Raw genomic sequence first — 27,097 nt, 5'->3', positions numbered from 1 at the left:
AAGGTGCCATCTATTAAGCAGTGTCACCTGATGGGACCTAAGAAGTGTCACAGCACCTTCCCTCTGGAACATGCCCCCCCCCACTCCCGATACAACTAGTCCCCACCTTGGCCATGTTCAAAAGAGCTTCTGAAGGCTCTTTTCCCAGGTTTTGGGTTAGAGTGGGTGGCAGGTCTTGCATGTTTGATTGTCTTTTAATGGTTGTTTTTATTCTGGTGTTTTGGTTTTTTGAAATTGTATTGTCTCATTTCTTTTACTGTATGCTGCCCAGAGCCATTGTAGAGTTGGGTGGTCTTATAAATTTCTAAATAAATTAACTGCCAGAGGGTTTTTTTTATTTTTATCCCACCTTTATTATTTTTATAAATAACTCAAGGTGGCAAACATTCCTAATACTCCTTCCTCCTCCTATTTTCCCCACAACAACAACCCTGTGAGGTGAGTTGGGCTGAGAGAGAGTGACTGGCCCAAAGTCACCCAGCCGGCTTTTGTGCCTAAGGCGGGACTAGAACTCACACTCTCCTGGTTTCTAGCAAAGGATATGAGAGACTGGTCATGTTAAGACATCAGGGAAAAGTGACTTACAAGATAAACAAATTGAATAATAATTTTCAAAGTAAGAATAGATTAGTACTGCACATAAAATGATTTTATAACAATGTAGCATTTAAAAACCATTATTAAAATCAAATAAATATTCAGTAATTAGCTATGGCATCCAATATGTCAAGAATCAGAATAAGTAATTAATAGGATTTTCTGTCTAATCTGAAGGAATTTGTCCTTATTATGAATCAGGCAAGGTCTAATATTTTAATATTTCAAATTTGATCAGGTGTCTGAGAGTTCCACCTTGTTTTAGATTACTAAATTATGCTGCTTATTTGAAGATACTGGAACCAATGAGGCATTTCTGATCATTCTAAGGAGAGAATATTGAAAGATTTCATCTTTGTTTTATTAAAGATTTAAACTTGCGTTCCTTGGAAAAGTATTTCCAGCTGAAGTAGATCTTCAGCTTTCCTGGCCAATCATCATCATCATCATCATCACCATCATCTCTACTACTATTATTATTATCATTATTAGCATAGCCTCTTAAAACTTTAAAGCTGAAATCATGGAGACCTACATGGGGCCAAGCCCTATTGGCCACTATGGAATAACTTAAGTGTAGATATATTTAGGTTTCTGTTACCTGTTTCTGTTGAACCATCCACCGTAATGATTTTATCATTTGTTACTTATCTGAAGTGTGGGTTATCCAGTCTTTGTAATTAATATATAATTCATGCTGAAATGAAATCCCCAATATATGCTTGCTCAATCCCAACCCTTTAAAAGACTGAATTCCAAAGGACACCTTCAAGTGCCACTCTGAAGAGCTTTACCAAGGCTTTGTGATTTAACATGTTTTACTTCCTCCTCCTTTAGCATCCTAATGCTGAATTGTCAAGAACACAGGATTGTGGGAATCAGGTATATGAAGCCTGTTGGAGCATTTGCTTTCCACTGTCCATTATGTGCTACATCTGTTCCTGAGGGCAGAGAGGCAGGAGCAGGTTCTCATTCTGCCTGCCACATCCTGTCCTGTCATGTAGCATCAGTATCCTTGACATTTTAAGCTCTAGCATGCCCATCTGCTTCTCTTTCAATTGTTATCTGCCAATCATCGTTTTTTTTTTTAGTCAAGGCAAATTAATCTCTGTCTTTCACATATTGTCTCTAACTCCAGCCTCTTAAACCAAATGCTGAGGAAATGGAAAATGCTGATATTAGCCTTTCCAGACTTAAACACTGCTGGCAGGCAAGCTGTTATCTGCCGTAATCTCTTCATGATGAATTCCTAAGAAAGCATTTTCTTGTCCTGGGTTTTTCAAGGTGGTAGGGAAGATATTAGGCAAATAAATTAAGGCTGCAATCTTAAAGAATGTCTACTTCTGATTGGAAATTGCAGATCTTTTTGGTTTGCGTTATTAAGCACTAGCTATATTTGGGGTTAATAAACAGTTTCTGTGAAGTATCACTTCAAATTTTGAGTCTGAAATCACATGCCATTACAGAATGTCCTGCCATACAAAGATGCATTTGGTAAAGAAAACATGAATGGCTTCCCGTGCATGTCTCGAAGTAGGATTCTAGCACAGAATCAGTGACAGTCAAGTTTACATCATGATGGGTGACACACTGGCCACATAGTTAAATACTCATTGCATTTTATAAACTACAGATATCTTGAACACCCAGGGTTTGATTTAATGGCATCTTTCAGTCGAATCCTCCTGCTTGTTAGAGCCAGTAGCACTGCAGGAGCCCAAACTGACCATATGTGAAATAATTCTGACATATCATGAATGAGACAGTTGAGAGAGCATATTGGTCATATGCTTCCACTTGGCTTTTCCTGCCAAGAGAAACAGGTGAACAGAACATGGAATTTATTTCATGGTCTTTTTATGGCATCTGAACTAAGACCCTGGAGCTGTAAGCCACAGTTTGATTTTTGTTTCTTGATATGAGGAGAACTAAGCCAGGGACCCCAATTCAGATAGCACAATAAATTATTATAGAGCTTCTGTTATTGTTTATCTGCTCCTGGTGGGAAGAGAAGTGAAGTGTGAGAGTTTGGAAAGAATGCACGGGCACACCAGGTCATTCAGGACAAGTTGGAGTCTTCCAAAATATCAGTTTGCTATAACATGCAAAACTTAATGTGGAATCAGAGATGCATTTTAATAGTTTAAAAGGAATTTTTGTTCCAAATAGTCCTTTAGTTCAAAGAAAGGAGATAACTGCATTTCTGAAGATGTTATTATTTCTAGCTATTGTTAATCGTTATTGTTATAGAAAAAGAAATAACTTAATAAATGAACAATTAGGGGAAACCTGAACCCAAAGCCAAAATACAGTCATAGCCAGAGATCCATGGACATAAAGAATTATGACTGCCTATTCTGAATATGCACACTTCATTAATTTTCAGTCCGTTTCCAGTTGTGGGTGAAACCTATAGATTCTTGTCTCTGTAAGATAAAGCCTCCTTGAAGTTGACCTCAATGCTTAGATCGGGGAAATGTCAAAATAGCTTTCTTGATAGCAATTAAAGTGGTTTACTACTATCTTCCAGGATTTTTTTTCAATTTCCTCTTCTAGTTTTTAGCCCTAGTGTTCCTTGATGGTCTGCCATCCAGGTAATAACTAGTTCCAACCCACTTAGCTTTCTAGCCTGGACCAGTTCAGCCAGGTGTTATCACCTGTTGAGATCCTGATCTTGAACTGAATAGAATAAACTGGCTTTATATCACTAAAGCCAAAAGTCAAAGATTCTAGTCTCTCCTACAAGAATCTAGGGTTTATCCAAACTGCTGTAGAACACAATTCCAAGTTTCTTCTTTCTATCTAGTAAAATTCTCACCCATTCTTTTCCAGATATCAAACATTATTCATAGTTGTATCCACTTTAAGCACCCTCCCAAATTATTTAAAGGCTCACAGTAGGCTGTCAAGCCCACTTAAGCAAGATCCCTTTCTTAAAAAAACATGAATTTTATCATTTGATTCAAATATATAACTATTTGGTATATTCTGATTGCCAGGCAAAGATTTTTATTTTCCAAAGTGAGCACTCCATGATGCCTTTGTTATCTTGTTTGGCTGGTCTGGACTGCTATGTTTGGTTGTATTATTTTGAGCCTATATTACCACAGTCTGCGGATTTGCAAGCCATTCCCAGTACATATTAACCCAGATTGCTTGCCCTCCATTTTGTCCTCAGCAGCCTACATTTTGCAAATAGCTTCAGGAGCTCTCAGTGCATATTGGGAAGGAGAGCTATCCTCTCCAGTCAAACAACAACAAAACTCCCCAATGCACAGAACAGAAAGCCCAGCTTGGGTTTTTGGCTGCTTGTGACATGCCAGTGCTGTCTCAGTTTTACTGTTACATGAATTCCAGAAGGTCTCTAGCAGCAGATGTGATGCATAATCCCCATATTGCAGAATAGCTGGCAAATTTGCCAAATATTTTTTTCTGCCTTCAAGCCGGTCTTCTCCTGGTGACTACAGGAAGAAGCTCATGCAGTTTTCTTGAAAACATTTTTCAGAAGTGGTTTGCCATTGCCTTCTTTCTAGGGCTGAGAGAGAGTGACTTGCCCAGAGACACTTAGCTGGCTTCATGTCTAAGTCAGGATTAGAATTTATGGTATCTCAGTTTCTAGCCCAGTGCCTTTAACGATTACTCCAAACTGGCTCTCAATAAATGATTACAAAAAAGCAAATAAATTAAGTACTTGAAAACGATTCTTCACTGAATTCAGTGGATGTATGGTACTGTGGCCTTAAACTTGTTACACATTTCAAAATAGCAATATTTGGGTCAGGCAGGAAGTATTGTTTGGATTTGATCATAAATTAAACCTCACAATTTGGTAAGAGCCTTATATTGTCTCCTACTCATTCTTTCTCTTGCCTTTTTGTCGATCCTCTTCTGTTAACTGTGTGGCAAACCCAGGGCCTAATTGATTATAGCATATTAAGGGGGGAAAAGGTAGCTACCGTAAGATGGCTTGAGAGATGGAGAGAATCCCAAACTGCCTTGTCTTCTGCCCCATCTGGAGATATGAAGATGCTAGGTGATGCAGCTGGAACTGTAGCTTTCTGCTGCCAACTTTACTTTATAATTCTTAGCAAAAACTGAACAAACACTTTCAGGGTCCTATTCCTCACCAGGGGTGTCTGCAGAGTCAAGGGGAAGCAAATGATGAAATAAACATCACAACACAAATTCTGCACATTATGCACATTGTATGCAATGTTACAACACAAGTACAAAAAGATAGAGCTTGCATTGTAACATCACAACATGCATTTCATGGTTTTGGTATCACTGTGTTTAGGAATGGGTGACTATACCCCTCACACACCATGAGGCCCAGGATCATAAAAGCTGAGTTTTTCAGGATTCCATACTAGATGGTTGGATGACATTTTGTTGTAACCACAGCCCTTCATGTTCCCAAGTTTGCTACCTCCAAGAGCTTTTTAGCAGTTGGCATCATTAACCTGCCATAAACCCACCCACATCCCTTAGCAGAAAATACTTGACAAGCAGTAGCCAAATCTGGGCTCAGTGCAAGGTATCTCTTTGAGTTCATCTATCTTTTTTCATCTCTAAAACCATAGAAGTCAAAGCTTCATCTGCATGTTCACCAGAAATTTCATCACTTGCTATGTTCCAAATTTCCTGTTTATCTGCCTTGTTTCCTAGGTGTCCCTCTCGGCAGAACTTGCAGGCTTGCAGGCAGAAGTTCCAGTTCGCCCAAGCTGGGCTATGCATCAGCCAAACAGCTGCCCTCTGACTAAATCAACAGCTAAAATATTTGCTCAGAGTGCTCAGTGGAATGCTGGGATACGTCCTGCACCTGCCCGAGGGCCAGTCCCAAAGCTGAGTGAGAAAGGAAAGAAAGCCTTTACCCGAACTAGCAGAAGCTCACCAAGTCAGTAAACTGTTGTCCGTTTAAAATAAAGAGGGGGTGAGTTGAAAGGAGAGGGGGATGGTGAGAAAAGGGAGGTGCTGCCTGCTCTAATGCTTGTGTCTTGATTTGAACTGTGAGGAGGGCCCATCTGGATCTCTTTTGAATCTGAATGCTGTAGATGACAGAAGAGAAATTGCTTAGTTTTGCATCCCACTTGATGGCTTCCTAAAATGGTTGACCCTTGCAGGAAACAGGATGCTCGACTAAATCGGTCTCTGATCTGATTGTATGTTCTTAAGTGCAACGTATAGGATGAAGGTGGGAATTTTCTTTCTTTAACACTAAGCTTAATTATTTAATCTCTTAACCCCTCCCAGCATCACCACTGTTTGAAAGTCAACCCTGGGAAGTTCCATCATCCAGCTATGTATCTGATCCAGAGCAAGAAGATAGAGAAAAGAGACCACTGCATCACCACTGACTTAGTCTCCAAAAAGAAAAGGCACTTGTTCAGTTATTGTTAAGTGAAATGTCTCTTTCTCTGAAGAGTTTGTGTTTGGACAAGGATGAAGAATCACGTGGATAATTGACAGATTTATCATGGCTCTATTTCTATAGTGAATCAATTAACAGATACCTTGGTTTTAAAAACTTGTGAAGCCAGGAAGTTGCCATGTGGCCTTGGATTGTTTCCCAGCCTCAGATTCTGAACTGTAGAATAGAAATGGTCTCAATGTATTTCATAGGAATGTTGTGAGGGTGAATATTATAGGGATTCCAACTGCTCAATTCTGTATATGTTTACTCATGTATTCAGTGAAATTTCCTGATAACTGAGTAAACAATAGCAGCTGAGAGCACTTAGAAACTAATACAATGAATCTGAATGCAGAATCAGATTAATAAAAAAAACAAGTAGAAAAATGGGGGAATACTTAAAATTGGGGTATATGTTTGAATTATACTAAATAATAATAGGGAAATAACCATCATGTCCTGTGCCAAATGTAATTTTCACATCCATTTCTGCATCTCCTCCTCCTGTCCATCATGAACAAATGCTTATATAAGATGAGAGAGTACTTATATAAGCAGAAAGGCAGGGTATACATTAAATAAATAAATAAATAACCATCACCTTTTCAAGTCTACCATTATTAGCATAGAGATTGGAAGCTCCTTGGAAGAGAGGCCAATCTTGTTTTGCTTGCGCTGCTTTAGAAAGCATCCTGTACTGTGACAATGCTCATGGTGCACTTGAACATGCTAATTAACTTGGAAATAAAATGGGGAAGCTCAAAAATAAAACTGGGAATATAGCGTACCAGTTCATCAATGACGATGATGATGATGATCTAATGTGGTTCAGTATGCAGTACCTACCAGGACCTATTCAATGACCAAGCTACAGGAACATGATTTGAAAATAAAAAAACAATATGGGGTGGGAAGAAGGCATTAGCTTGCTTGACTCCCCAACAGTTTAGTGCATTGTGGGAAGGGGAATTAATATAGCCATCAGAAGAAAACCAATATCCCTACTTTCAGGAAGGAATCATGCCAAATACATAGCAGGAGAAGCTTAGTTTGCAGAGTACTTTCTCCTAAATATTATTGTGGCAAGATCCAGTCTTTCGGGTTCTATAGGAAGGCCTTGACTACTCCTGTGTGTGCACTTTGGAACTGCTGGGGAGTTATTCTATATGTTTAGTTTGGAAAGTATTTGTCCACATGTGACTAAACACCTTCAACAACGATCTGTCAGAGTCCAGTTTACATTCAGTGGGGTGGAGTAGATAAAGTATTGTACATTTTGAGGATTAAGCTCACTCAATCAAAATAATCAAATGTTGACAAAATGATAATAGGAATAGAAAGCAAATATTGATAAAACATTTCTTATGAACCACCCTTCACTAGACTGTAGGCAGATCAAGAAACGTTTGCAGGTAGGTGAGTTGGCCCAATTAAAAGAAATCCAAAAGTAACAATTCAATTCAATTCAATGCAAGGCAGAAATCAAATGTTGCACTTTGCATTGTATTGACCTTTGTATTTTGGAAGGATGATATGGTCTTATGTCGTTCCTGTAGCCTCTGATGGAACCTTGAGATCTTTAGATTAAAGAAAGGGTTTCAGCTAGTAGGCAGTATGGACACTCTGCAGACAATGTGCATCACTTGGACACCTTATGTAAGGCAAATGTAGATGTTCAATGAACGTTGCCACCTCTTTCCAATTCTGCAAATTGCATTGTTACAAGCTTGCCTCTGATGTGCCAGCAAGCTGTACTAGTACTGATGGGGAAGATTGGAAAGCATGCAAAGAGGGTCATCTCATTTCACACATCATGAAAACCGTGTTACCCACAGTCTGCCAGCTATTTGGTGGGCTGGAGGAAGTGCTATTTACATGGAGACAATGGCATGTGGGAAAGTTGAGTGTGGTGAAGGGAAAACACCAGCCTCCTCGTAGGCAAACCACAGCTCCTGTTTGTAAGTGCCTGCAGGCTCAGGGCTGGCTAAGCTTAAAGACTGCTCTGCCAAAAGGCAGGGGTTGGAGATGGTTGAGGAAGATGGTAGATACATAATGATAGAGAGAAGCCTGTAGAGGAAGTGCTGGAAGTTCTCTTATCGAGGCCTGTATAAACAGATTCCCCCACCTGTCTACACTGCCTGGTTGGGACCTGGCTCATTTGTCAGGCACTAAATAGAGCTGGTTCCTTTACTAGAATTCCTAAGGAAAGGAAAGAACCAGAGTCTTTGCAAGTAGGGAATTGCCTGTTTGCTGAGGCTGGAGGCCCACTTAGTCTGCTGGTGTGAAGGAGGATATCAAGCCTCAAACTACTGCTGCCTGTCCCATTTTCTCCCTTGATTTGAGTATTTTATGTTTGAGGATTTTTGGTTTTGGACTGCTGACACTCCAAAGAGACCGTTTTGTTTTCAACTGACCCTGAATGCTTAAGGGTCTGGGAAGAATAAATTACAGCTGGTTTTCTACAACTTTGGAGTCCAGTGTTTGTTTGCTGTTACTCATGAGTCAGCTCACCACTGCTCTGTCTACAAGGGACTTTACCACATGGATTAACTCTTCCTTCGCTCTAAGGTGTATGGGGTGAGAGCTAGAGTTTTAGTGAGTAGGAATGCTGATTTTGCCAACAGCCACCTGCTAACTAGCACCAAGCTGGAGAAAAGCAAAACAAGGTGTTCATTAAACCATGAAAAAGGCAGGAAAAACAAATGCTGGATTTAAAGCAGGGTGTATATAAGAAGGGATTGCACTGTTGTGTTAACCATGTGCAATCAACTTTTTGAAGTGGCTTCCAGGTTCAAGCTGTGGAGCCTGACAATGTGTGTGAAGGTTTGTGTGTGCAGAGTGGTGGCAACGTGTATATGGTTCGTGGTAGAGTGAGAAGGGGAGGGTGTGCAAATTCTGGCCTCATCCACCACCAATTCTACCCATGCTCACTGGCATACAGCTCTTAGTCTACTCTACCATTGTCCCAAAATTGTCCACCCTTGATCTAGCACTCTATGACTAACCCCTGTTCCATTTGCAACGCACATTTAAAGTGCCATAAAGCAAAATGACATTACTCCTGCAAGTCCTTTCCAACATTTTTATCATGATGCTGAAATTGGGGAGAGTCTGGAGGGGAGAGTCAGAGCTCCAAAACTGGCAAAAGGGAAGAAAAGGGATACTCTTGAGGAGTAACCTTAAAAAGACAGAAAGGGGGAGCAATTAAATAATCTCTGTCTAATAAACAGGTGAACCACTTGAATTTGATTGTAGGTCTACTTGGCTTTTATTTTAGAAGAGAATCTAATTTATACAGAAGATCCATGTTCTAATAAATCATGCATGTGGACAAGGGGAACGCTTCCTTCACCTATGAAATAATAGCAACAATCCTTATAAGATCAAAGATCAGCTAAATCAAAAATAATACAACAAATGAAATAAAATATGTTCAGAGTTGATTTGTGTCTCAACTGTTGCCTCATTTTCATTGCAGCCATACAAAATTTGACTAGAGTAATAGGGATAACATAGCTGGCATCGGAAAGGAGAAGGCTGATAATCAGCATACCAAGACTGGCAAATTTGAAGACAACTGCAGATTATGTAATTCTTGCTAGGGATTAGGGAATGGAGTGGAAGCAGCAACAATATGGAATTGCCCAGAGAGTCACAACGTAATGCGTGTGAATAAAGAATTGGGAGAAGGTGATCATTGCCATACTATTGCATCTCTCTTAAGATGAGAAACAGTGGCTTGACCCAAAAAATATTCCCCTCTGTTACTTTTTTCTCTATTTATCGAACACATTTAAATAGACTTCTGGGCAGTCTAAAAGCAATGTGCTCTTGGCAGCTTGGTTTGGCATTACATCCCAGCAAAGAAATTTTATTCATCAAGAATAACCATGGAGGACTGTGTGAGGGGCTGGTCCATGTCATCACCACCTTCTTTACTTTATCCTTCAGTAAAAGACCCTTTCCAGATAAGTATTCAAAAACATTCCTCTGGGGTCCAGTTTCTCCCGGATAGAGCAGAATTTCTGAAAACCTGGGTACATCTTCTCAAAATCCTTCCGGATGCATGTATGGGCCTGGTGACAGAAAATCTGTTTTATGATACTGGTCTTGGGAAGGTGTCAACAAGCATAGGGTCACAACAACTATTCAGAAATTCACCTGTTACCCTCCTGATGTAGTTATGTTGCCTATGGATGTTGCAAGCAACCCATAACATTTGGTAAGCACCAGGTTGAGATAGATCAACAATTCCTGATAATTACAGATAAATACTGTAATGTATATATAGTGTGTATGTGTGTATATGCACACTGTGTGTGTGTGTATATATATACATATACATATATATAAAATCTATCAATCTGTCTCACTTCAGATGGCTTAAAACACTTTGCTTGAATAGGTTGTAATTGTAATCTCTTGAGTTTCTCACATGGCTCCTATAGACACTTAGAGGATCTACCAATACTTCATTGACATCTGCCACATTCCTGCCCCACCTGATTTTGTTTTTGTAAAATGTTTTACTTTAAAACATAGGAAGCTCTCATAATCTGAACTATAATCTCCATTTCCAACATATGGTTGGAAATAAATCCCAGAGGCATTCTTAGGAAATAAAAGGGTTGGACATACTTATATTTGCTGCAGAGAAAATTGGAAGCTTCTTTCTATTTTTATTCTTTCTCACTGAACTTTTATTTTTTCCTTTTTCTTCTTTCTTTCTTTTTATTTTCTATTAGTTCTTAGTGTTTATGTTTTCTTTAAAACTTTTAATAACATTTATTTTTTTAAGAAAGGAAATAAGAGGGTTGGTAGCTGCAACCCTTTTGCTTGCTTTGAAAGTTTACATCTCTTTTCGAATATTTTAAAGCAAGACACTAGATAACAATTGTTGTGTTGTGGATTTGTATAGCTTCCAGTTGGACACACTGAGTTCATGCATGTGAGAAATAATAATAGAAAAATATAATTTAAGGGTTGGAAGATAGTTTGCTCCACGGTGCAGAATCCACTACTCTGGCGTTCAGCCTCTATTTAAACACTTCCAGCAAAGGAGAGTCCACCACCTCCCCTGGCAAGCTCTTATCAGTAGGATTTTTTCTTGATGTACAGCCAAAATCTACATCCTTGTAAGATAAGCCAAGAGCCTGAAGTTCTCAGAGACATCAGGGGTGTCCATAAGGAAGATGGGTGAAAAAAGCCAAGATGGTAGCATGCGATACAACACATGCTTAAAAAGGATGGAGCTTTGACCTTGTGGCAGGCATCACTTTGATTTTTTGAGTCTCACTTTAGACTTGCCTGTGTCACTTACAGAATTACAGAATGCAATGCAAGAGTTTGAAAAGATCTTAGAGATATTCTAGTCTTCCTGCCCAAATCCTGGAGAGCTGTTTTCACTCAGAACAGGCAATGATGGTCTAAACTAGTGCATAAGGCAATTCCTCATAATGTTCATAAAAGCATGAATCCAGATTGCCTGAAAGAACTTGCTTTTATGAAGAACATTTGAAATTTCTTTGGCATGTCATAATTCCAGACCTCATGAACATGCGTGTTTATTTTCTTGCTTTTAAGACTACTTGTAAGATGACTTTGCACAACATCTGAATTAACAAAACACAAAGGCTTAAATAGCCTGCTGTGCCCAACCAAACCATAATATAGCTTGACGTGATGGCCAGGTTCACAAACATGCTAAGATAATGTTTCACCTGAAGCACAACTGCATTTTAGTTTAGCTTAGCATGTGACTGCAGAGTAGGTCTCCTGAAATTGCACAGCCTTTAAATTGCAGAGCAGTTTTTTCTTTTTTGGACAGTGATCAACTAATTTACATATTCATTTTAATTATAGTGAAAATCTCCAAATCCATAAGGGCTGAAGCTGTTGAGGTAGAAACCAACAATGCTGCAGCCAGGCAAAATTGTTGTATACTCATTGAGTAGGTGCCTTAGCCTTCCTATCTCAAGGCTGGGAAAAGAACTGTTAGAAGTCTGCTGACTTAAAAAGGTAGGAGGAGAAGTTTTAAGATTTAAAACCTGGAGTTGCTGAATTCTGTGTTTGCACTAGGCGGATTTTCTTCATGTATATGGCTTCTTTCTTCTGCAACAAAGCAACTATTCTAAGCTGGGTTGATCAGAGGCATCCACTTGGGGGCATGTTTCCAAATCTGTAAGATGGTGGGTATGATGTTGTGATCAAAGCTCCACTCCTTTTTCATGTGTGTACAAAAGAGGTGGGGCTTCAGTCACAACATAACTGCCATCTTGCAGATTTTGAGACATCTCTCCATGGAGACCCTTAGAGTTGAGCATATGAAGCTTCTGTTGTGAGTTCACTACTGAATGTGTGGATGAATACCGGCAGAATAGAGATGTATTGCTGTATCTGAAGTCTGACAAAGCCCAGTGTTTCTGTTGAGATCAAAGGCTACCTCTTACGATGAACAGAGATGGAGGAAACAGCCAGTCTTAGTACCCAACTATGGGACAGCACATATACATATGTAAGAAATAGCCATATCAGATCAGGCTGTCCCTCTAACTGGTAAAAGTCTGTATTATTATTTTTTTGTTCTGTGTTTCCTTTTGGTTTGCAAAAATAAGCTAAGTGGGCAAGTGTCTATGTTTTCTAGAAGAGAGGGATTTAACTTAGTACCTTTGCCCAGTGTGGTCTCCCTCCAAACTTCTTCATGACACCTTCATAGGCAAGCCAGTAGTCAAGGCGTGGAACATTTTTCCCGTAGGGCCTTGAGAAAGAGGAAGAAGTGGAAGGCAGGAACAGAGATTGAATGACTCTCCCTTACACGATACCTTTGTGTGGTTCATTACAGAGGGAATCTTCTGCTCTGCCACACCACTGCCACCACCATCACCCCCATTTGCTAATCATCCTGAAGGAACCTTAAATGCAAAGTGTGGTTCTTTCATACTGCCCTCATCACAGGGATTTCAGGTACATTTAGCCTGGTGTTTAGCTCACAAGGAGCACCTTCAGCCCATTCTTCTTCGCTTGATTTACCCAATAGCTTAGCCCTGTTTCAGCGCTAAGGGAGGGAGCGGCTTTTGTTTTAACTTGGCTCCTTTCCAGCAAGTCAAGATCCTGCAAGCCCGCATGCTAAACAATCTTTTTTTTCCTTTTAACTCACAAAGCTGAACATGAGGGGGAGGGTTGTTAGCTCAGGCTAGTAGGCAGTAAGTCCACAGAAAGTGCACATGTCACAAACACTAGATGACTTTGCTTTCATCCATCTGTGAAGCAGGGAAGGGGAAAACACTGGTTCCAAAAGGGTGGTGAGGAAAGAGGTCATACACATTTTGCAGTGTGCTAGTGCTGATTTGCTGTCAGCATCATTGCAAATGCAGAAGATATATTTAGTAACAGGCATGATAAGATCATTGTGGGGATAGGACTTCTTGAAGAGCGTCCAGTCTGCACAGCCACAAGATGCTGGTTTCTGGTTAGTTAGTCTAACTTTCTGAACTGCCATATGTGCAATAGGTTGTAGAATGGCCTTCTTTAGCTTGGGGCCCTCCAGATATGTTTGAACTTCAGGCCTCAGAAATCCCGGATTGGCTCGAAATTCTGATAGTTGCATTTTCAACAAATCTGAATCCATAACAAGAAATGTTGCTCTAAAATGGCTCTTTGTAGGGAAGGAAAGTGGGTGTTGAGGAATAGGAATCTGCCTGCCCATCTCTCTCCAGGCTCACCCCAGCACTTCTGCAAGAGTGCTGCGTAAACTGGTCAGTAGTTATTAACCTCACCAATAAGGACCACCACTCCAGAAGGCCATTTGAAAAGCATTGCCCCAGACAGCTGATGTGTTACTGAGAGTCACCATACTGAATGTCACTCTTTTGAACATTGGGTCAGAATGTATCACTACTTCTTTGCAACTCAGCTTTAAAAAAATAGGCAGGCTATCAGAGTTCATGTATTATCTCGATTTACACTGGGAAAGGGCAAACTCTTCAGGGTGCTTTTCTGGGGGCTGCCAATTTCTTTCCCAGACCCTCCCTATGAAGCACTATGAGCATCCTAGGGAGAAAGCTTCTGGGATAAAACAATGGCTATTGGTAGGATGGGAGCTGCCCTTGTTCCCTCAGAAGCTCTCTCTGTGCTGGACTAACATCACAGATGGGGGATGCTGGGAAAGAAAACAGAGGTGCTTATCTAGAGGCTGCCATTAAAGCTGAGTGGAGGGTATAGAAGCAATAAGGGTCCAAAACAGGATTCATCCCTTTTCAGCCACAAATCTTTCATTGTTTAAACTCTTCTCTCTTGGCCCAGGGTTACTTAAGCTTCACTTTAGTTTTCATTGGTACTGACCGAAACACATTCCTCCAATCACCCAACTTGTCTTCCCCAGTTATGCCTCCTTCTCACCTGTACATAATAATGTTGATGTAACAGCTGTCCCTCTGGAAACAGGGGCTCAGGAGGATGTCATCCCCCTGGGTGAAGCGCACTTCTACTGGGTAGTGGGCTACCATTTTGGGGTTAGTCTCCAGTATCCCTTTCAGCTCCAGAAGAGCATCCTTTGTTTTCTCACTACCAAAAGAAAACCAAGACGTACCAGACAAATCATACCAATATTTTAGAATGGAGTTAATGTCTTTCCATTACAATCCAGAACTGGTTTAACTGTCCATGCCTTCTCATGAGTTATAGAGAACCATGGAAATGACCTTGGAGAAGGAATCCAGAAGTTGTTAGGCCAACGACAGCTGCCGAAGCATGCGTTCAACACAGGAGGGGCGAGGGAGTATGAGGAAGAGACTCAAACTCCCCAGTCCATAAATAGGAGGGGAGGGAAAACAGAAGCAGACCTGCAAAATTCTTTTGCTATAGCCAATCTCAATTAGGCAGAATTCTAGTCTTCTTGTAGTCAGTTACCTGATCTGGTCTGCTTCATAGCACTGATATGAGTCCATTGGGGGCAACCAGTTTTTGTTGATGTTGCTGTTGTTCAATAAAAGAAGGGGATCCTGTCACCCCCCATGGCATCCTGCAACATCTGTGGTTCTATTTTCAATGAACATGGATACAGTCACACTTTCCAGGCTGTCTAAACTGATAGCTGCTCCAAGGGCTTTTACAAACCACTGTGGACCAACCTCATAGCTGGGAGTGTGCAGTAAATAAATGAAAATTAAATAAATAAAGGGGAAAAAAGCAGTTCTCAAATTGCCTCCCTTTGAAACCTGTTTACTTAAAATGAGAAATTGACTGAAAATAATAAGATCAACTTTAATAAAGACAAATTCAATTTTCTTTATCTAGGAAGAAGAAGAAATCAAATGCAGATATAAGATATGGATATTTGGCTTGCTAATAGCATTTGTGAAAAGAATAAGTGCTGACTGCAGGCTGAATATGAGTCAGCTGTGCCCAAAAAGACAAATGTAGTTTTAGGCCATATAAGTGGGACTATAGTTTTCAGACCAAGGGAAGAAAGAATTCCATTTTATTCTGTCCCCATCCTGAGAACTATGTCCAGTTCTGGGCAACACCCTTTAATGATCCAAACCAATTAGATTCAGGGAAGGACAAATGTGATCAAGGGATCTGAAAATCATATTAAGATTGAAGAAAATGGGAACTTTTAAATTTCAGACGACAAGGCCATGCAGGAGATGATACCATTCTTCAACCACTTTTTCTTCAAACACAAACAATTATTTTTTTTAATGTACATTAAAAGGAAAAATAGACCACAGAAAAGGGAGATCTATTCATCTGTAACTCCATGACCTTAAATTAATAATTCTGTTTAGCTAAGCTGCTAGGGTTATTATGATGTAAAGGGAGCAAGGAATCACTATGTATGCCAGCCTAAATCCTTGAAGGAAAGACAAGATATAAATATAAAAATTGCCCAAAGATGGGCTTTAAATTCAGTGTCTTCCTTTAAGTATGATCTTCTCTCTTTGAAAATGATACCAGAATATCCTGAGCCTTTCAGTTGGGAATCAATTAATTAGCAATTACAAAGCTATAAATCTAACAAGCAAAGGTGTAATACACCCTGTGTAATACATTCAAAGGGAGTCAAGACAGTGTTCATCATCTCAGGCAAGCTCCACAGCAATGTCTTGTTTCATCAAGACCCAAGTTGGAGGGCTGAAGTCCGATTTTACACATGGAAGTGATTGAGCCTCCAGTTCAATGTCTGAATGACAAGGACCAGAAATAGTCATCCTGAGGTCATCTCATCACAGTTGCTAGGAATGGGACCCCCTGATTTCCTTTTTCTCAGCCAGGGGCATGAAATCTTATCTATTTCACTTTTCTGTTTCTTAATCTTGAATATTTTGGACATGATCTGGCCCACTTTGGACTGGTTTCAGTTCTTCACCCTGCTACACTGGAACTTCATTTATTTATTTTAAGGTAATGATTTGTATGGTGACTTTTTCCTCGTATGAAACTCAAGGCAATATTTATGATGTGCCTCTCTTTGATCTCAGAGACCTGTTTCCTTTTCTTCTTCTATCTTTTAGCTCATTATACTGTAGGATTATGATTATGATTATTTTATCCTATCTTTTTATTTATACATATATATATATATATAGAGAGAGAGTGTGTGTGTGTTTGTGTGTGTCAACTCAAGGTGGCGAACATACCCAATACTCCTTCCTCCTCCTATTTTCCCCACAACAACCACCCTGTGAGGTGGGTTGGGCTGAGAGAGAGTGAGTGAGTGGCCCAGAGTCACCCACTGGCTTTCATGCCTAAGGGAGGCCTAGAACTCACCATCTTCTGGTTTCTAGGCCAGCACCTTAACCAATACACCAAACTGGCTCTCAATCTCAAACTGGGAGAATAGGATCCTAAACACAGAGTTAAACAGATTCCACTTTTAATGGTGGATCTGAATGTTAAATGTCAAATATCCTCCAGATCATTCTGGAATCTATTGTTTCTACCAGAGAGAGAGAGAGAGACACCCACTTGACTTACATGGGTATGGCCCAGTCTTGCACATGCTGCTTGAAACGGCATTCGTAGTTGAAGATCTTGTAGCTCAAATTGACGTTTTCCACTTTGCCAGTGAAGAGGAGCCAAAAGAAGAAGCAGTTGATCCAAGTCACCAAGAAGGGCAGGAAGGTGCTGAAGGTGAAGGAGAAATGACAGACTGAAAAGGGTTCTAGCTCAGTAGCGGAACACCTGCTTTGCATGCAAAACTCCCCAGACTGAGTAGCTACACTCTCCAGGTATTTGGGGGAATGATTCTTCTCCTGGCAGAAGGAAGAAGGTAATAGAAAGTCTGGTGTAGAAAGTCTTCTCTAGTTTGGCACCTTCCAAATCTTTTATTACAACTCTTGGGAGTGTGGGTGTGGACCACCCTTCCCCAACCTGATATCGTCCAGATGTGGTGGGATTCTTCTGCCCATAATTCCCTGCCACCATGGTCAAGCTGAGTGTCCCTAGTTGGACATTCCTGGGCTAGACTGAAGATCTGCTTCCCGCATTTCTACCTGGCAGAAGCAGCAGGGAGGGGGTAGAAATCAATGCTGGATGTCATCAGAGAGAGCTTTGCAGTGCAAGACTTTTGCTGGGTGGGCAACAAAAGCCTTCCCTATTGTTGCATCTAAAAAAGCTGTTCATGTCATGGCAATTATTCACTAACACAGCACAAAGCTTAGAAAAACTATGAAAAGGGATCCTGTAGCAGGAAGCTATGTGGGAGTGGCAACATATGTCTATAGCTGTTAGTATTTCTTCCAGGGTTTCTCCTCCTTATTTAAGTACAAGGCTAGGAGTGTCAGAGATCAAACAGCATTCTGCAAATAATAAAGTACTGGAGTGGTTTGACTTGGGCTCCTGATCAACCCTGTTATTCAATGTTTCTATGGCTATATTCTGGTAGGTAAAGAAACCTTGCCATCACCCTTCATAGTTACCTGGCCACTGATTTCAACAGAATAGCCCAACTACATAGCAGCATCTAGCCAATCTTGGCTGATCTTGAAAACCTATGCAAGGTCAGACCCATTTTGTATTTGATGGGAGACCACCAGGAAATGCCTGGGCTGTGGTCTAAACTGAAAGTAAAGTAAAATAAAATAAAATAAAATAAAAAATAAAATAAAATAAAGCAATGGCAAACCACTCATCACCACTGTAACTGAGTCCATCCATTATGGGTGGAGCAATTTCTTTTCTCCACCAATTCAGCAACCTCACAGGGGTGCTTGCATCTTCTGCCCACCAGAGGACAGCATAGGTCCAGGTATCACACCACTAGAGTAAAGTGAGATTTGCAACAGTAGGTGGAGATTCTGCACGTGTCTGTCTGTGAGTAATCCTGCTTGATTCATAGTGTGGGATGGAACCCCTTGACTTCAAGGAATAAAAATTAATCCGAATATCAAGTTTACTATCCCAGACTGATCTACTGTAATTCATTTTTGAAGTCTCAGAGAAGGAGTGGAAGATACAGGATAAATATACAAGTTACAGCTAAAAGAACCCACCCCAAGGTAATCTGGACAGGAGGCCTCCTGGGAAGCAGAAAGTGATGAGATGTGAACAAGAAATGCAGTCCTTCCATCCACCATGCAAGAAGATTTCACTGAAATTAGCGGTCCTTCCATATTCCAGAGATGTAGAAACTAACCTGGTCCAAAGAAAGAACTCCAGCAGATAATATCCAATGGCATAATCCCAAAACCAGTTTGCCGAGGAAGAGGGAGGCTGCAAAAACAGAGTACTGGATTATTATGAGTTTGTCAAGAGGCTGGGGATCTGGCTTTTAAGCCTGTGGTATTGTGAGAACCACTTATTGCCAAGTTCATCATAAACATGAGCATATACCAAGGTAGAATTGATTGATTACACTGATATCCCACCTTTCTTTTCAGAGCTCATATTGGGGCTTGTATGGGGTCCTCTCCTCAATTGATGCCAACAACAATTACCTTGTAAGATACTTTGGGCTGAGAGACAGAGTGACTGGCCCAATCTCACTCAGTTTGCTCCATGGCTGGGTCTCTCTGGTCCAAGTCCAGTGCTTTAATTGTTTAAGCTTAGGAGGTTAGGCCAGCTTCTCTGAACTTGACACTTTTGAGATGCTCTGGGAAGAGCTGATGGGGATTAGAGTTAGGCTTGTAAGGGCATGTGCTGAGGTTAGATGCAACTTCTTGACCTATAAAGAATGTCATTTATGGTTTACCTAACAGGGATGTTGAATGGAAAAAAGAGATAATGGGAATCTTCTGCTGGAAGTCCCTGTGAAATGAGAGAGACCCAGGACCCGCATAGCAACTGGAGACTTCTTAATCCCTGCCTCCCTAGTTTTCTCTCTCCAAAAAAGTTAATGGTGAACTACCTTCGTCATGGTGCAATGAACTTACCTTGTTGGTATGATCTTGATAGATGATGCTCACATTTTCACTGTGAGGAAACCAAAGGAAGCGGAAATACTCAGATTTCTTTAGGTGATTTTCTAGGTTGTCAAGGACCTGCAAGAGGTCAAAGTTGAGATCTGAATGGACACATCTTTAAATTGGGTGATATTGCTCAATTTTCTGGTTTGATGGGCCACCTGAGTGATATGCTGAATAATTAATGTTCAAGAGTAAAACTGGCTGAATTATGAATTTATTGTTTCTCACCTTTCCTCCAGAACCTCAAGGTGGCATATATAATACTCTCTCCTGTTTTTATGCACCTAAAATGTTTGAGGTAGGTAGGTTGGGTTGAGCAATAATGACCAGCCCAACCCCCCACAAAGAGCTTCCAGGGTGAGGCTAGCTCTGAACCTGGGTTTCTCCAGTTCTAATCCAACACCTTAACCATCAGACTACTGGTTCTCCTCTGTAAGATGATGATTTTTCAGCGCATTGATTTGCGGCAGGAAAAGAACAACAACGAACGGTCTCTACTCTCCCTAACAGCAGGAGTAGTTCAACAGTGGAAACAGCTATGATAAGTTCCCTTTTATTGGTTGGACAGTTATCTTTTGGGGATGCTGAATTTGGATTCCTGCACTGAGCAGAGGATTAGGCCTGGTGGACTAAATGTCCCTTCTGCTCTAGGGTTCTGTGGGAAGTCCTTCTCATCAATATGAACGTCTCGAAAATACTGCAGAGGAACAAGAATATTCCCATAGGGGTTTTATACAGGATGTCTCAAAAGTGCAGTTTTTAAAGGTCAGAACTGAACTAAGGCTTTTGGGACACCTTGTATTATTTCCCCCTCCCATTTTCTAAACATTTTGCCAGCAAAATTTGATCAGTGAAACTTCGTGTCACCAAATAACGGGTGTATATGATCAACGGTTGTTGTTTGAATTAATTGCTGCTTCCTGGCCATGAACCACTTTAAGTTTTCCATTTTCTCACATGGCTTAAAAAATAGAAAATGAGAGATTGGACAAACACAGCAATCCAAACTTCTTCCTACATGAAATCTTGCAAATTTGCTCTGGAGATGGGAGCCAGGACTGGAGAGTTAATAAACCAACAGCAAAGCTGACTGACACAGTTGAGGATTGAACTGGATCAGCCTTTCTCAACCTTTTTACCCTGGAGGAACCCTTGAAATAATTTTCAGGTATCAGGGAACCCTGCCATCTTCTCTAACAGCAAATCACTGCCAAAGAATAGGTCGAGTCTTCCTAGCAAACACAGGTTCCCTTCTGCAGCCAAGGAATTTGTTTGGTTCACCATTACTATTTTCATCAGCTTTTGGTCATCTTAAAATGGAAGGGTTGCCTTCCATTTGGAAAAGTATGGTGGCTCACTATAGCTTTCTGTTGAACTTCTACTACCCAGTAAAGAAAATGCCCACAACTAAAGGATGAATTGACCTCTGATTTTGCATATTTTGCTCTCTCTCTCTCTTAAACCTATGCCTATGAGGCCGCGGAAACTAAGAAGCACAAATTACATGTAGCAAACGAAAGAGGAGTAAAATATATTGGACAAGAAAGGTCCATGGAGACAAACAGAGAAGATGAGCAGCCAGTGGAGCTCAGCAGTTCAACTTCATGTAAAAGGAGCATCTGTTTGTACAACTTAATCTGGAGGCCCATGTGCAAAATCAGGAGTAATGGGACATATTATGTGTGTGCCAAAGGAAATCATGGCGCAAAAAAAAAAAAGGAAAAAAGTTGTGGGGGGACCTTTCTCTTAATTTGCTCTCTCCAGCTGTCTCAGGGAACAGAAAAAGCTTTGTGGGAAAACAATGTACAGTAATACTGAAGCATATTCATGGAGCTGGTGAAAACTGGTCAAAGGAAAGAAAAGAGAAAGGTCACTATGATTCAGATATCACATGAAGATATGAAACAACTGCCTTCTGCATCAAAGGCCAGTGTGTCTCAGTGACATAGTGCCCAATCTAGATTTCCATTCAAGGTCATTCATGAAATTATGGGCTCAGATTTAGATCTTTTGGCCGTCCACATTCAGCCCTCCCTCTTTTAAAATAAGAACTGCTGCCTCTTATCCAACCTGGCCTTAGTGAATTACAAAGTCTTCTTAGCATCCAATTTCCATCAGTGTCCAGCCTAGTGCCTCCGGAAGCCTATAATCAGAATATGAAGGCAACAGACCTCCCTTATTAACGGCCCTGCCTTTCCCAGTATCAGGTATTCAAAGATTCAGTTGTTCTGAAGGTTTAATTCCACTATCATGGTTAATTGCAAATAATGGATTAATCCATCATACATTCACCCTAACTCTAACCCTATCTTAGTGTACCCTTACCAGATTTATTAGACAATACTGCAGTGCCTAAACATCTGCTGTTAGTGTGGTTAACTGCAGGGCTGGCTGTGGGGTTACGGGAACTATAGTTCAGTATGTTTGTAAGGCATTAAGCCTTCCAAGGCTACAGTAAAAAAACAAAAAGTCAATGAGAAGGGGGAAAAATTCAATTTGTTTGAAAAATTAGTCCATTCACTCCTATTTCTATAGGCCACAAATTTCAGCAAATGCGGCCTGCTCATAGGCTCTTTTATTTCTTAAAAAAGTATATGAGAAGATCTATGTTTGATGGTCACATCAAAGACCTATCAAGTTATCTTTAAAAGTGGGACATGAATGTAATAGACTTTTCCTGCAGTTGATGGTCAGTGCTTGGTATTCAGAGGGCTGATACTGAGTATTTCCACATACTTTAATTATCTTTATTACCATCATTTATCAATTGTCCCCAGACATAAGTTGTCTGGGCCAAATATAAATTAAAACATGATAATCACATTGCCAATAAACTTTAAGTCATGAAAAGTGCATGAACACTGGGTAGCCTTGCAGCAGTAACAGCATCATCACTGGAATAAACTTACCCCCTGAACCTGACTGTCCTTGAAAGCCAGCTAAGGAAATACCTGTGTGCTACATCTAAGACAACTCTCCACTAGTCAGATTACTTGGATGATCTGACATTCTATCACTTTAAAAATGATAAAAATATCTTCCTATTTATTTTCTCTACTCCTTGAATAATTTTGCATATCACGCCTTGCCTTTTAAAGTTGTTATTTCTCCTCCGAGGAAAGTTGTGGCATGAACTGAGCAAAGTTAAGAGGCAAATTGTTCTCATCTGGACCTTTCCCTGCTGTCCCCCTCCAGATGGGTTGGGATAGCATGGTCTCTTTTGGCAACGTGGGCTAGGAATTTGGAAAGCAGCCCATCTGGCTTGGAAAGGCTGCCATAACTTATCAAAGACAGACCAAAGTAGCATAAGTTGAGCCTGGTCATTTCTGCTTCAAGTGAGAACTCTGGGTTGATTTGTTTGATGATCCATTGGTTTGTTTTCTTGGCTGTCCATGGTATTCTCAGGAGTCTTCTCCAACGCCAAAGTTCAAAAGTATCAATATTCTTCCTACCTTGCTTTTTCAAAGTCCAACATTAGCTTCCAGAGTATTACAGAAATACCATGATTTACATGATTCTGATTTTTCTAGGTATATACACATCATGGCATTTAAATATTTTCTCCAAGGCCTTCATGGCTGCTCAACCAAGTGCTAGTCTGCAGTGGAATTCTTGACTGCTTATTCCTTTACCGTTGAAGGTAGATCCTGAAAGGCAGAAGCTATCTACCATTTCAGTACTGCCCAGAGTCATGCTCGAGTGAAATGGGTGGTGACGAAATTTGAAATATAAACAAACAAACAAACAAACAAATAAATCTTCATTGTCAATTCTAAGGCTGGTTGTTTTACCTTTTGTCATTAGTTTGGTCTCCTTAATATTTAATTTTAGTCCCTTTTTTTCACTGTGCTCCTTAACTTTTATTACTGGAGCTTACAGATCTTTTGTATTTTCGGATACCAAGCTAGTGTCATCAGCATAGTGCAGGTTATAGATGTTTCTTCCTGCAGTTTTAAAACCATGCTCATCTTCTTCCGATCCATATACAGTAGGTTGAATAAATAAGTGGAGAGTATACAGCTCCCACTTATCTCAGAGGCAAACAAGACAAGAATCTTGATTTAAAACAAAGCATTCTTAAAAGAGTACATTTGCATCATAGACCAAAGACTGTCAGAAACTTGTTGTATGGAAGGTAACATGGGTGTGTGTGGAATTTTCCAAGTATAAATGTATGGAATATACATTGCTCTTCCCTATGAGTGGGAGATCAAGAGTTAAAATCTTTGGCACATGTGGGGAATGCACACACACACTTTAGACACTAAAAAATAATTTCCAAGGCCCAGATACTCCCGGAAAAGAAACTTAACCTTCCTACTTAGGGTCCTCAGCTTAGAAGATTTCCTAACAAATTAGATGATTTGAGACTGCTGTGTATAGAAAAAAAATACTTGTTAATTAATTATAACTGCATGCTGGTAGAATTTTTCTAGCTGCTTTGACTCTTCCAAGATATTAAAATATCAATTGGCATTTTGGTCACACAGTTAGGCACATCACATGCCTCTCCAAATAGTGTTAAATTCTACTTCCTGACTATAGCTTCTGAGCTTACCTCCTTGAGTGTAGATGGGAAGGTGGTTTCTTGCAGGTAGAATTCTGCTACACATTGGAAAGTGACTGTGAGAATGATGCCCAAGCAACCCAGGTGTACACATGCTGCTTGGTAGAGTTCAGGATTCACAGATTCAGAGCACTCCAGGATTTCCCCTGAAGCTGTCAACAGTGTCATGGCTACCACCTGCCAGGGGAAGAACAAGGGATCTGGTTTAATCTGTGAATCAGTTCATCTATTACAGTACATTTGAAGAGTTAGTTTCAGTTGAGTTCCACTTTACCTTAGTTTACCAGTATCTATCAACCTGCCCAACCCAGGGCCACGGGTTAAAATTATAACATATAGGCTGTGTTCACACAACGTATTTAACCAGGTTAGATACAGATTTAGTAGTTACATATATGCAACATACCAAGACAGCTTTTTTAAAACCTAGATCAACTTTTTTGTGCCTTTAGCATGCTGTACGAACTCATATTACAGGTAGTCCTCATTTAGCGACCACAATTGGGACTGGCAACTCAGGTGTTAAGCGAAGCAGTCACTAAATGAAACCACAACTGTGCTTAAGATCTTACTTCAGCTTTCCTTTGCTTTATAGACCTGCGAAGGTCGTAAATGTGAGGATTTGTCACAAAGCTACTTTTTCATCACTTTTGTAACTGTGAATGGTCACTAAATAAGGCAGTCATTAAATGAGTCCTACCTGGGTTATGGTTTAGTAAGTTGTATGAGGCAAGCCAACATATTTCTCAATGAAGCTGGGGTGGTGGGAATCAGTGGCTCCAAAGCTGCATGACCCTACTTCTCTATAGCCCTCAGAGTATCAATGACCACAACTGCTGAAAATCAGTGGCACAGTGTCTCATAGTTTTAAGGCAGAATACAAACATAATCTGTGATATAAGGCTTAGATTAATATTTTTTAAAATAACCATCCCCAAACTCCCCCAAATTCTTAAGAAAAAAACCAGAATACTCTGATCCTGTCTATGTGGATGACATGGCCCTGCCCATTTGCACTGTCCACTGTCCGCCCATTATACCTCTGGGCCTTAAAAAAAACATTAAGTTTGGCTCAAACTTAACCCAAAATCCCCCTTCCTTGGTTTACACAATGACTGTGATATACATACAACACATTGGGCTAGACTAAAGTGTGATTGGGAAGTTTGTAGTTCAGCATGTTATAGGGACTCAGACATTGTCTTAGCATGTTATGTGAACCAAGCTACCCGGCATGTCTTCTGGTGGTGTAAAGACTGGTTCCCAAACTGATAAAGATTCAGGAGTTAGTTAGGTGAACAGCCAGCTGCAAACTTCCTTGTTATCAATAAAGAGATCTGCCTCCTTCCTGGATCATAGGAAAGCTGCTAGAAAGGAAATCAAAACATTTCCACTACAGCCAACATAGAGATGGATTCATTCTAAATCGGAAAGGGTCCATTTGCTGGAATTCAAGTAACCCTATCCTATCCATCTCAATGAATCTTGCTAAAATTACGTCTATGAAACATAGCTTGGAAAGAATCCCTTTTGGTTTGGGGAAGCTGCAAAGCGCCTGATATCTAAGTGCTTGATTTACACATTTTTTTTTTTAATGTCCGAAGCTTTTTATGTTGTGCTGTTTGGGGTGTTGATATTATTTATGGATTTTATGTGGCATGTTTTCGAGTTTTAGTATATTCTGAGATCGTTGGATTTTATTGATAATGTCATTGTTTTATGTATCAAACAGGATGGTTTGCTTGGAGTGTGTTGTATCAACATGATAAATCACGATAAATCAACATATAGATCATTCAATCAAATATAGCCATAATATGGTTGGTTTGGGTACAGCATGGAATGCAAGCACAGATGCGAGGTCTTCTTAGCCTGGTTTAGGATTTAGTGTATTGTGTGAACCCACCCACATAGTTGCTAATCACCACCCCTACATGCTTATTAACACTGTTGGTGTCATTGCACTTATTCAAGGTTAACTGGAAGACAAACAACTGAATATACTGCATATTCCATTGGAAAGCATTGCCTTGAATCAATCTGAAGCACTACAGCTTCTACTGCAGCTTTCCCCAATTGGGTGCCTTTCAGATTTGTTGGACACTGATTCCCATAAGCCTTTGGGAATTGGTCCAAGAGATCTTGAGGGCACAAGTTGGGGAAGGCCATTTTACTGCATTTGAATCTTCTCTTGATGTTGCAATCGTCACACTGCAAGATGGGTTTCCTCATAGGATAGTTGCTCTGAGTCTCAGTACTACCTTCTTTTTTGTTTAGATTAGGTATTGTGGGTTTTTAACACTTATATTGTTGTTTTTTGCTTAAACTTTGCTGCCTAGAGTCACTTTGGGAAGAGGGGTGGCCATATAAATACAAGAAAGAAAGAAAGAAAGAAAGAAAGAAGGAAAAGGACTTTTTAGAACAGTCTGTGTTTAGGATACAGAAGCAATAAGAGGAAGAAACAAAGCAGGCTGCATATATTTGTGCTTCATAAATCCCAACTGATTCAGTGCAAAGATTTCAGAAAAGGCATTCATTCGGGAGTCTTTGATGTAATAATTTCTCACAGTTAAATCAGGGAGATTTTAAACTGCTGGAATTCATCTGCATAATTACTTGATATTGAACTATATGATTTAGTTAAAAAAAATCTTGCTTATTTATGCACCACCAGCCTCCATACTGATTATCCTGAGGGCATTTGGAGATAGTATAAAAGGGATGCCACATTACAGCCATTACAGTTCAACTTCAGACTAATAAGTTTACCATAACATTATTTTATTACCGCAGACTCAAAACTGCTCATATTTTTAGCAATGGCTGTGCTTGCATGCTATGCTTACCCATGGTTATCTGAACAATTTCAATTGAACAAAGCCATTTACTGCGGTCTCATGATACACTGAACCACAAATTAACTCCATAGGCAGAGAGACAAAAGTAACCCTAATAAGTTGTTGTCAGCTAGTTTGTGGCTCATCGTGTTATAAAACAGATAATAGTCCTTACTTTGTGGGACTGCTTATAAAAATATCCACTTGCTTTTCTTTGGTTCAGCAAAATCTGATTGGCTATAAAAAAATCATATCAGCCCCATTTACTGTAAGGTCC

General features: G+C 40.1%; 2 protein-coding genes across 2 annotated transcripts in view; one reads left to right on the top strand and one right to left on the bottom strand.

The window, feature by feature from the left end:
• FBXO16 (F-box protein 16) overlaps positions 1 to 6,770 on the top strand; it is a 30,945-nt gene extending 24,175 nt beyond the window's left edge. The window contains exons 8-9 of the mRNA XM_063305287.1: positions 5,266 to 5,494; positions 5,851 to 6,770. Of these exons, the coding sequence (XP_063161357.1) occupies positions 5,266 to 5,494; positions 5,851 to 5,954 (333 nt within the window). The 3' untranslated portion in view covers positions 5,955 to 6,770. The remainder of the gene's footprint in view (positions 1 to 5,265; positions 5,495 to 5,850) is intronic.
• Positions 6,771 to 9,755: 2,985 nt separating this feature from the next.
• Positions 9,756 to 27,097, bottom strand: part of LOC134500997 (L-gulonolactone oxidase-like) — a 35,090-nt gene continuing 17,748 nt past the window's right edge. Inside the window, exons 6-12 of the mRNA XM_063308564.1 lie at positions 23,975 to 24,160; positions 19,384 to 19,491; positions 18,648 to 18,724; positions 16,988 to 17,137; positions 14,408 to 14,572; positions 12,677 to 12,767; positions 9,756 to 10,086 (exon numbers count right to left, since the gene is read on the bottom strand). Coding sequence (XP_063164634.1) covers positions 9,958 to 10,086; positions 12,677 to 12,767; positions 14,408 to 14,572; positions 16,988 to 17,137; positions 18,648 to 18,724; positions 19,384 to 19,491; positions 23,975 to 24,160 — 906 coding nt within the window. The 3' untranslated portion in view covers positions 9,756 to 9,957. The remainder of the gene's footprint in view (positions 10,087 to 12,676; positions 12,768 to 14,407; positions 14,573 to 16,987; positions 17,138 to 18,647; positions 18,725 to 19,383; positions 19,492 to 23,974; positions 24,161 to 27,097) is intronic.

The sequence above is a fragment of the Candoia aspera genome, chromosome 1, assembly GCF_035149785.1.
Source record: "Candoia aspera isolate rCanAsp1 chromosome 1, rCanAsp1.hap2, whole genome shotgun sequence".
NCBI lineage: Eukaryota > Metazoa > Chordata > Lepidosauria > Squamata > Boidae > Candoia > Candoia aspera.
This window is presented reverse-complemented; position numbering and strand designations above follow the sequence as displayed.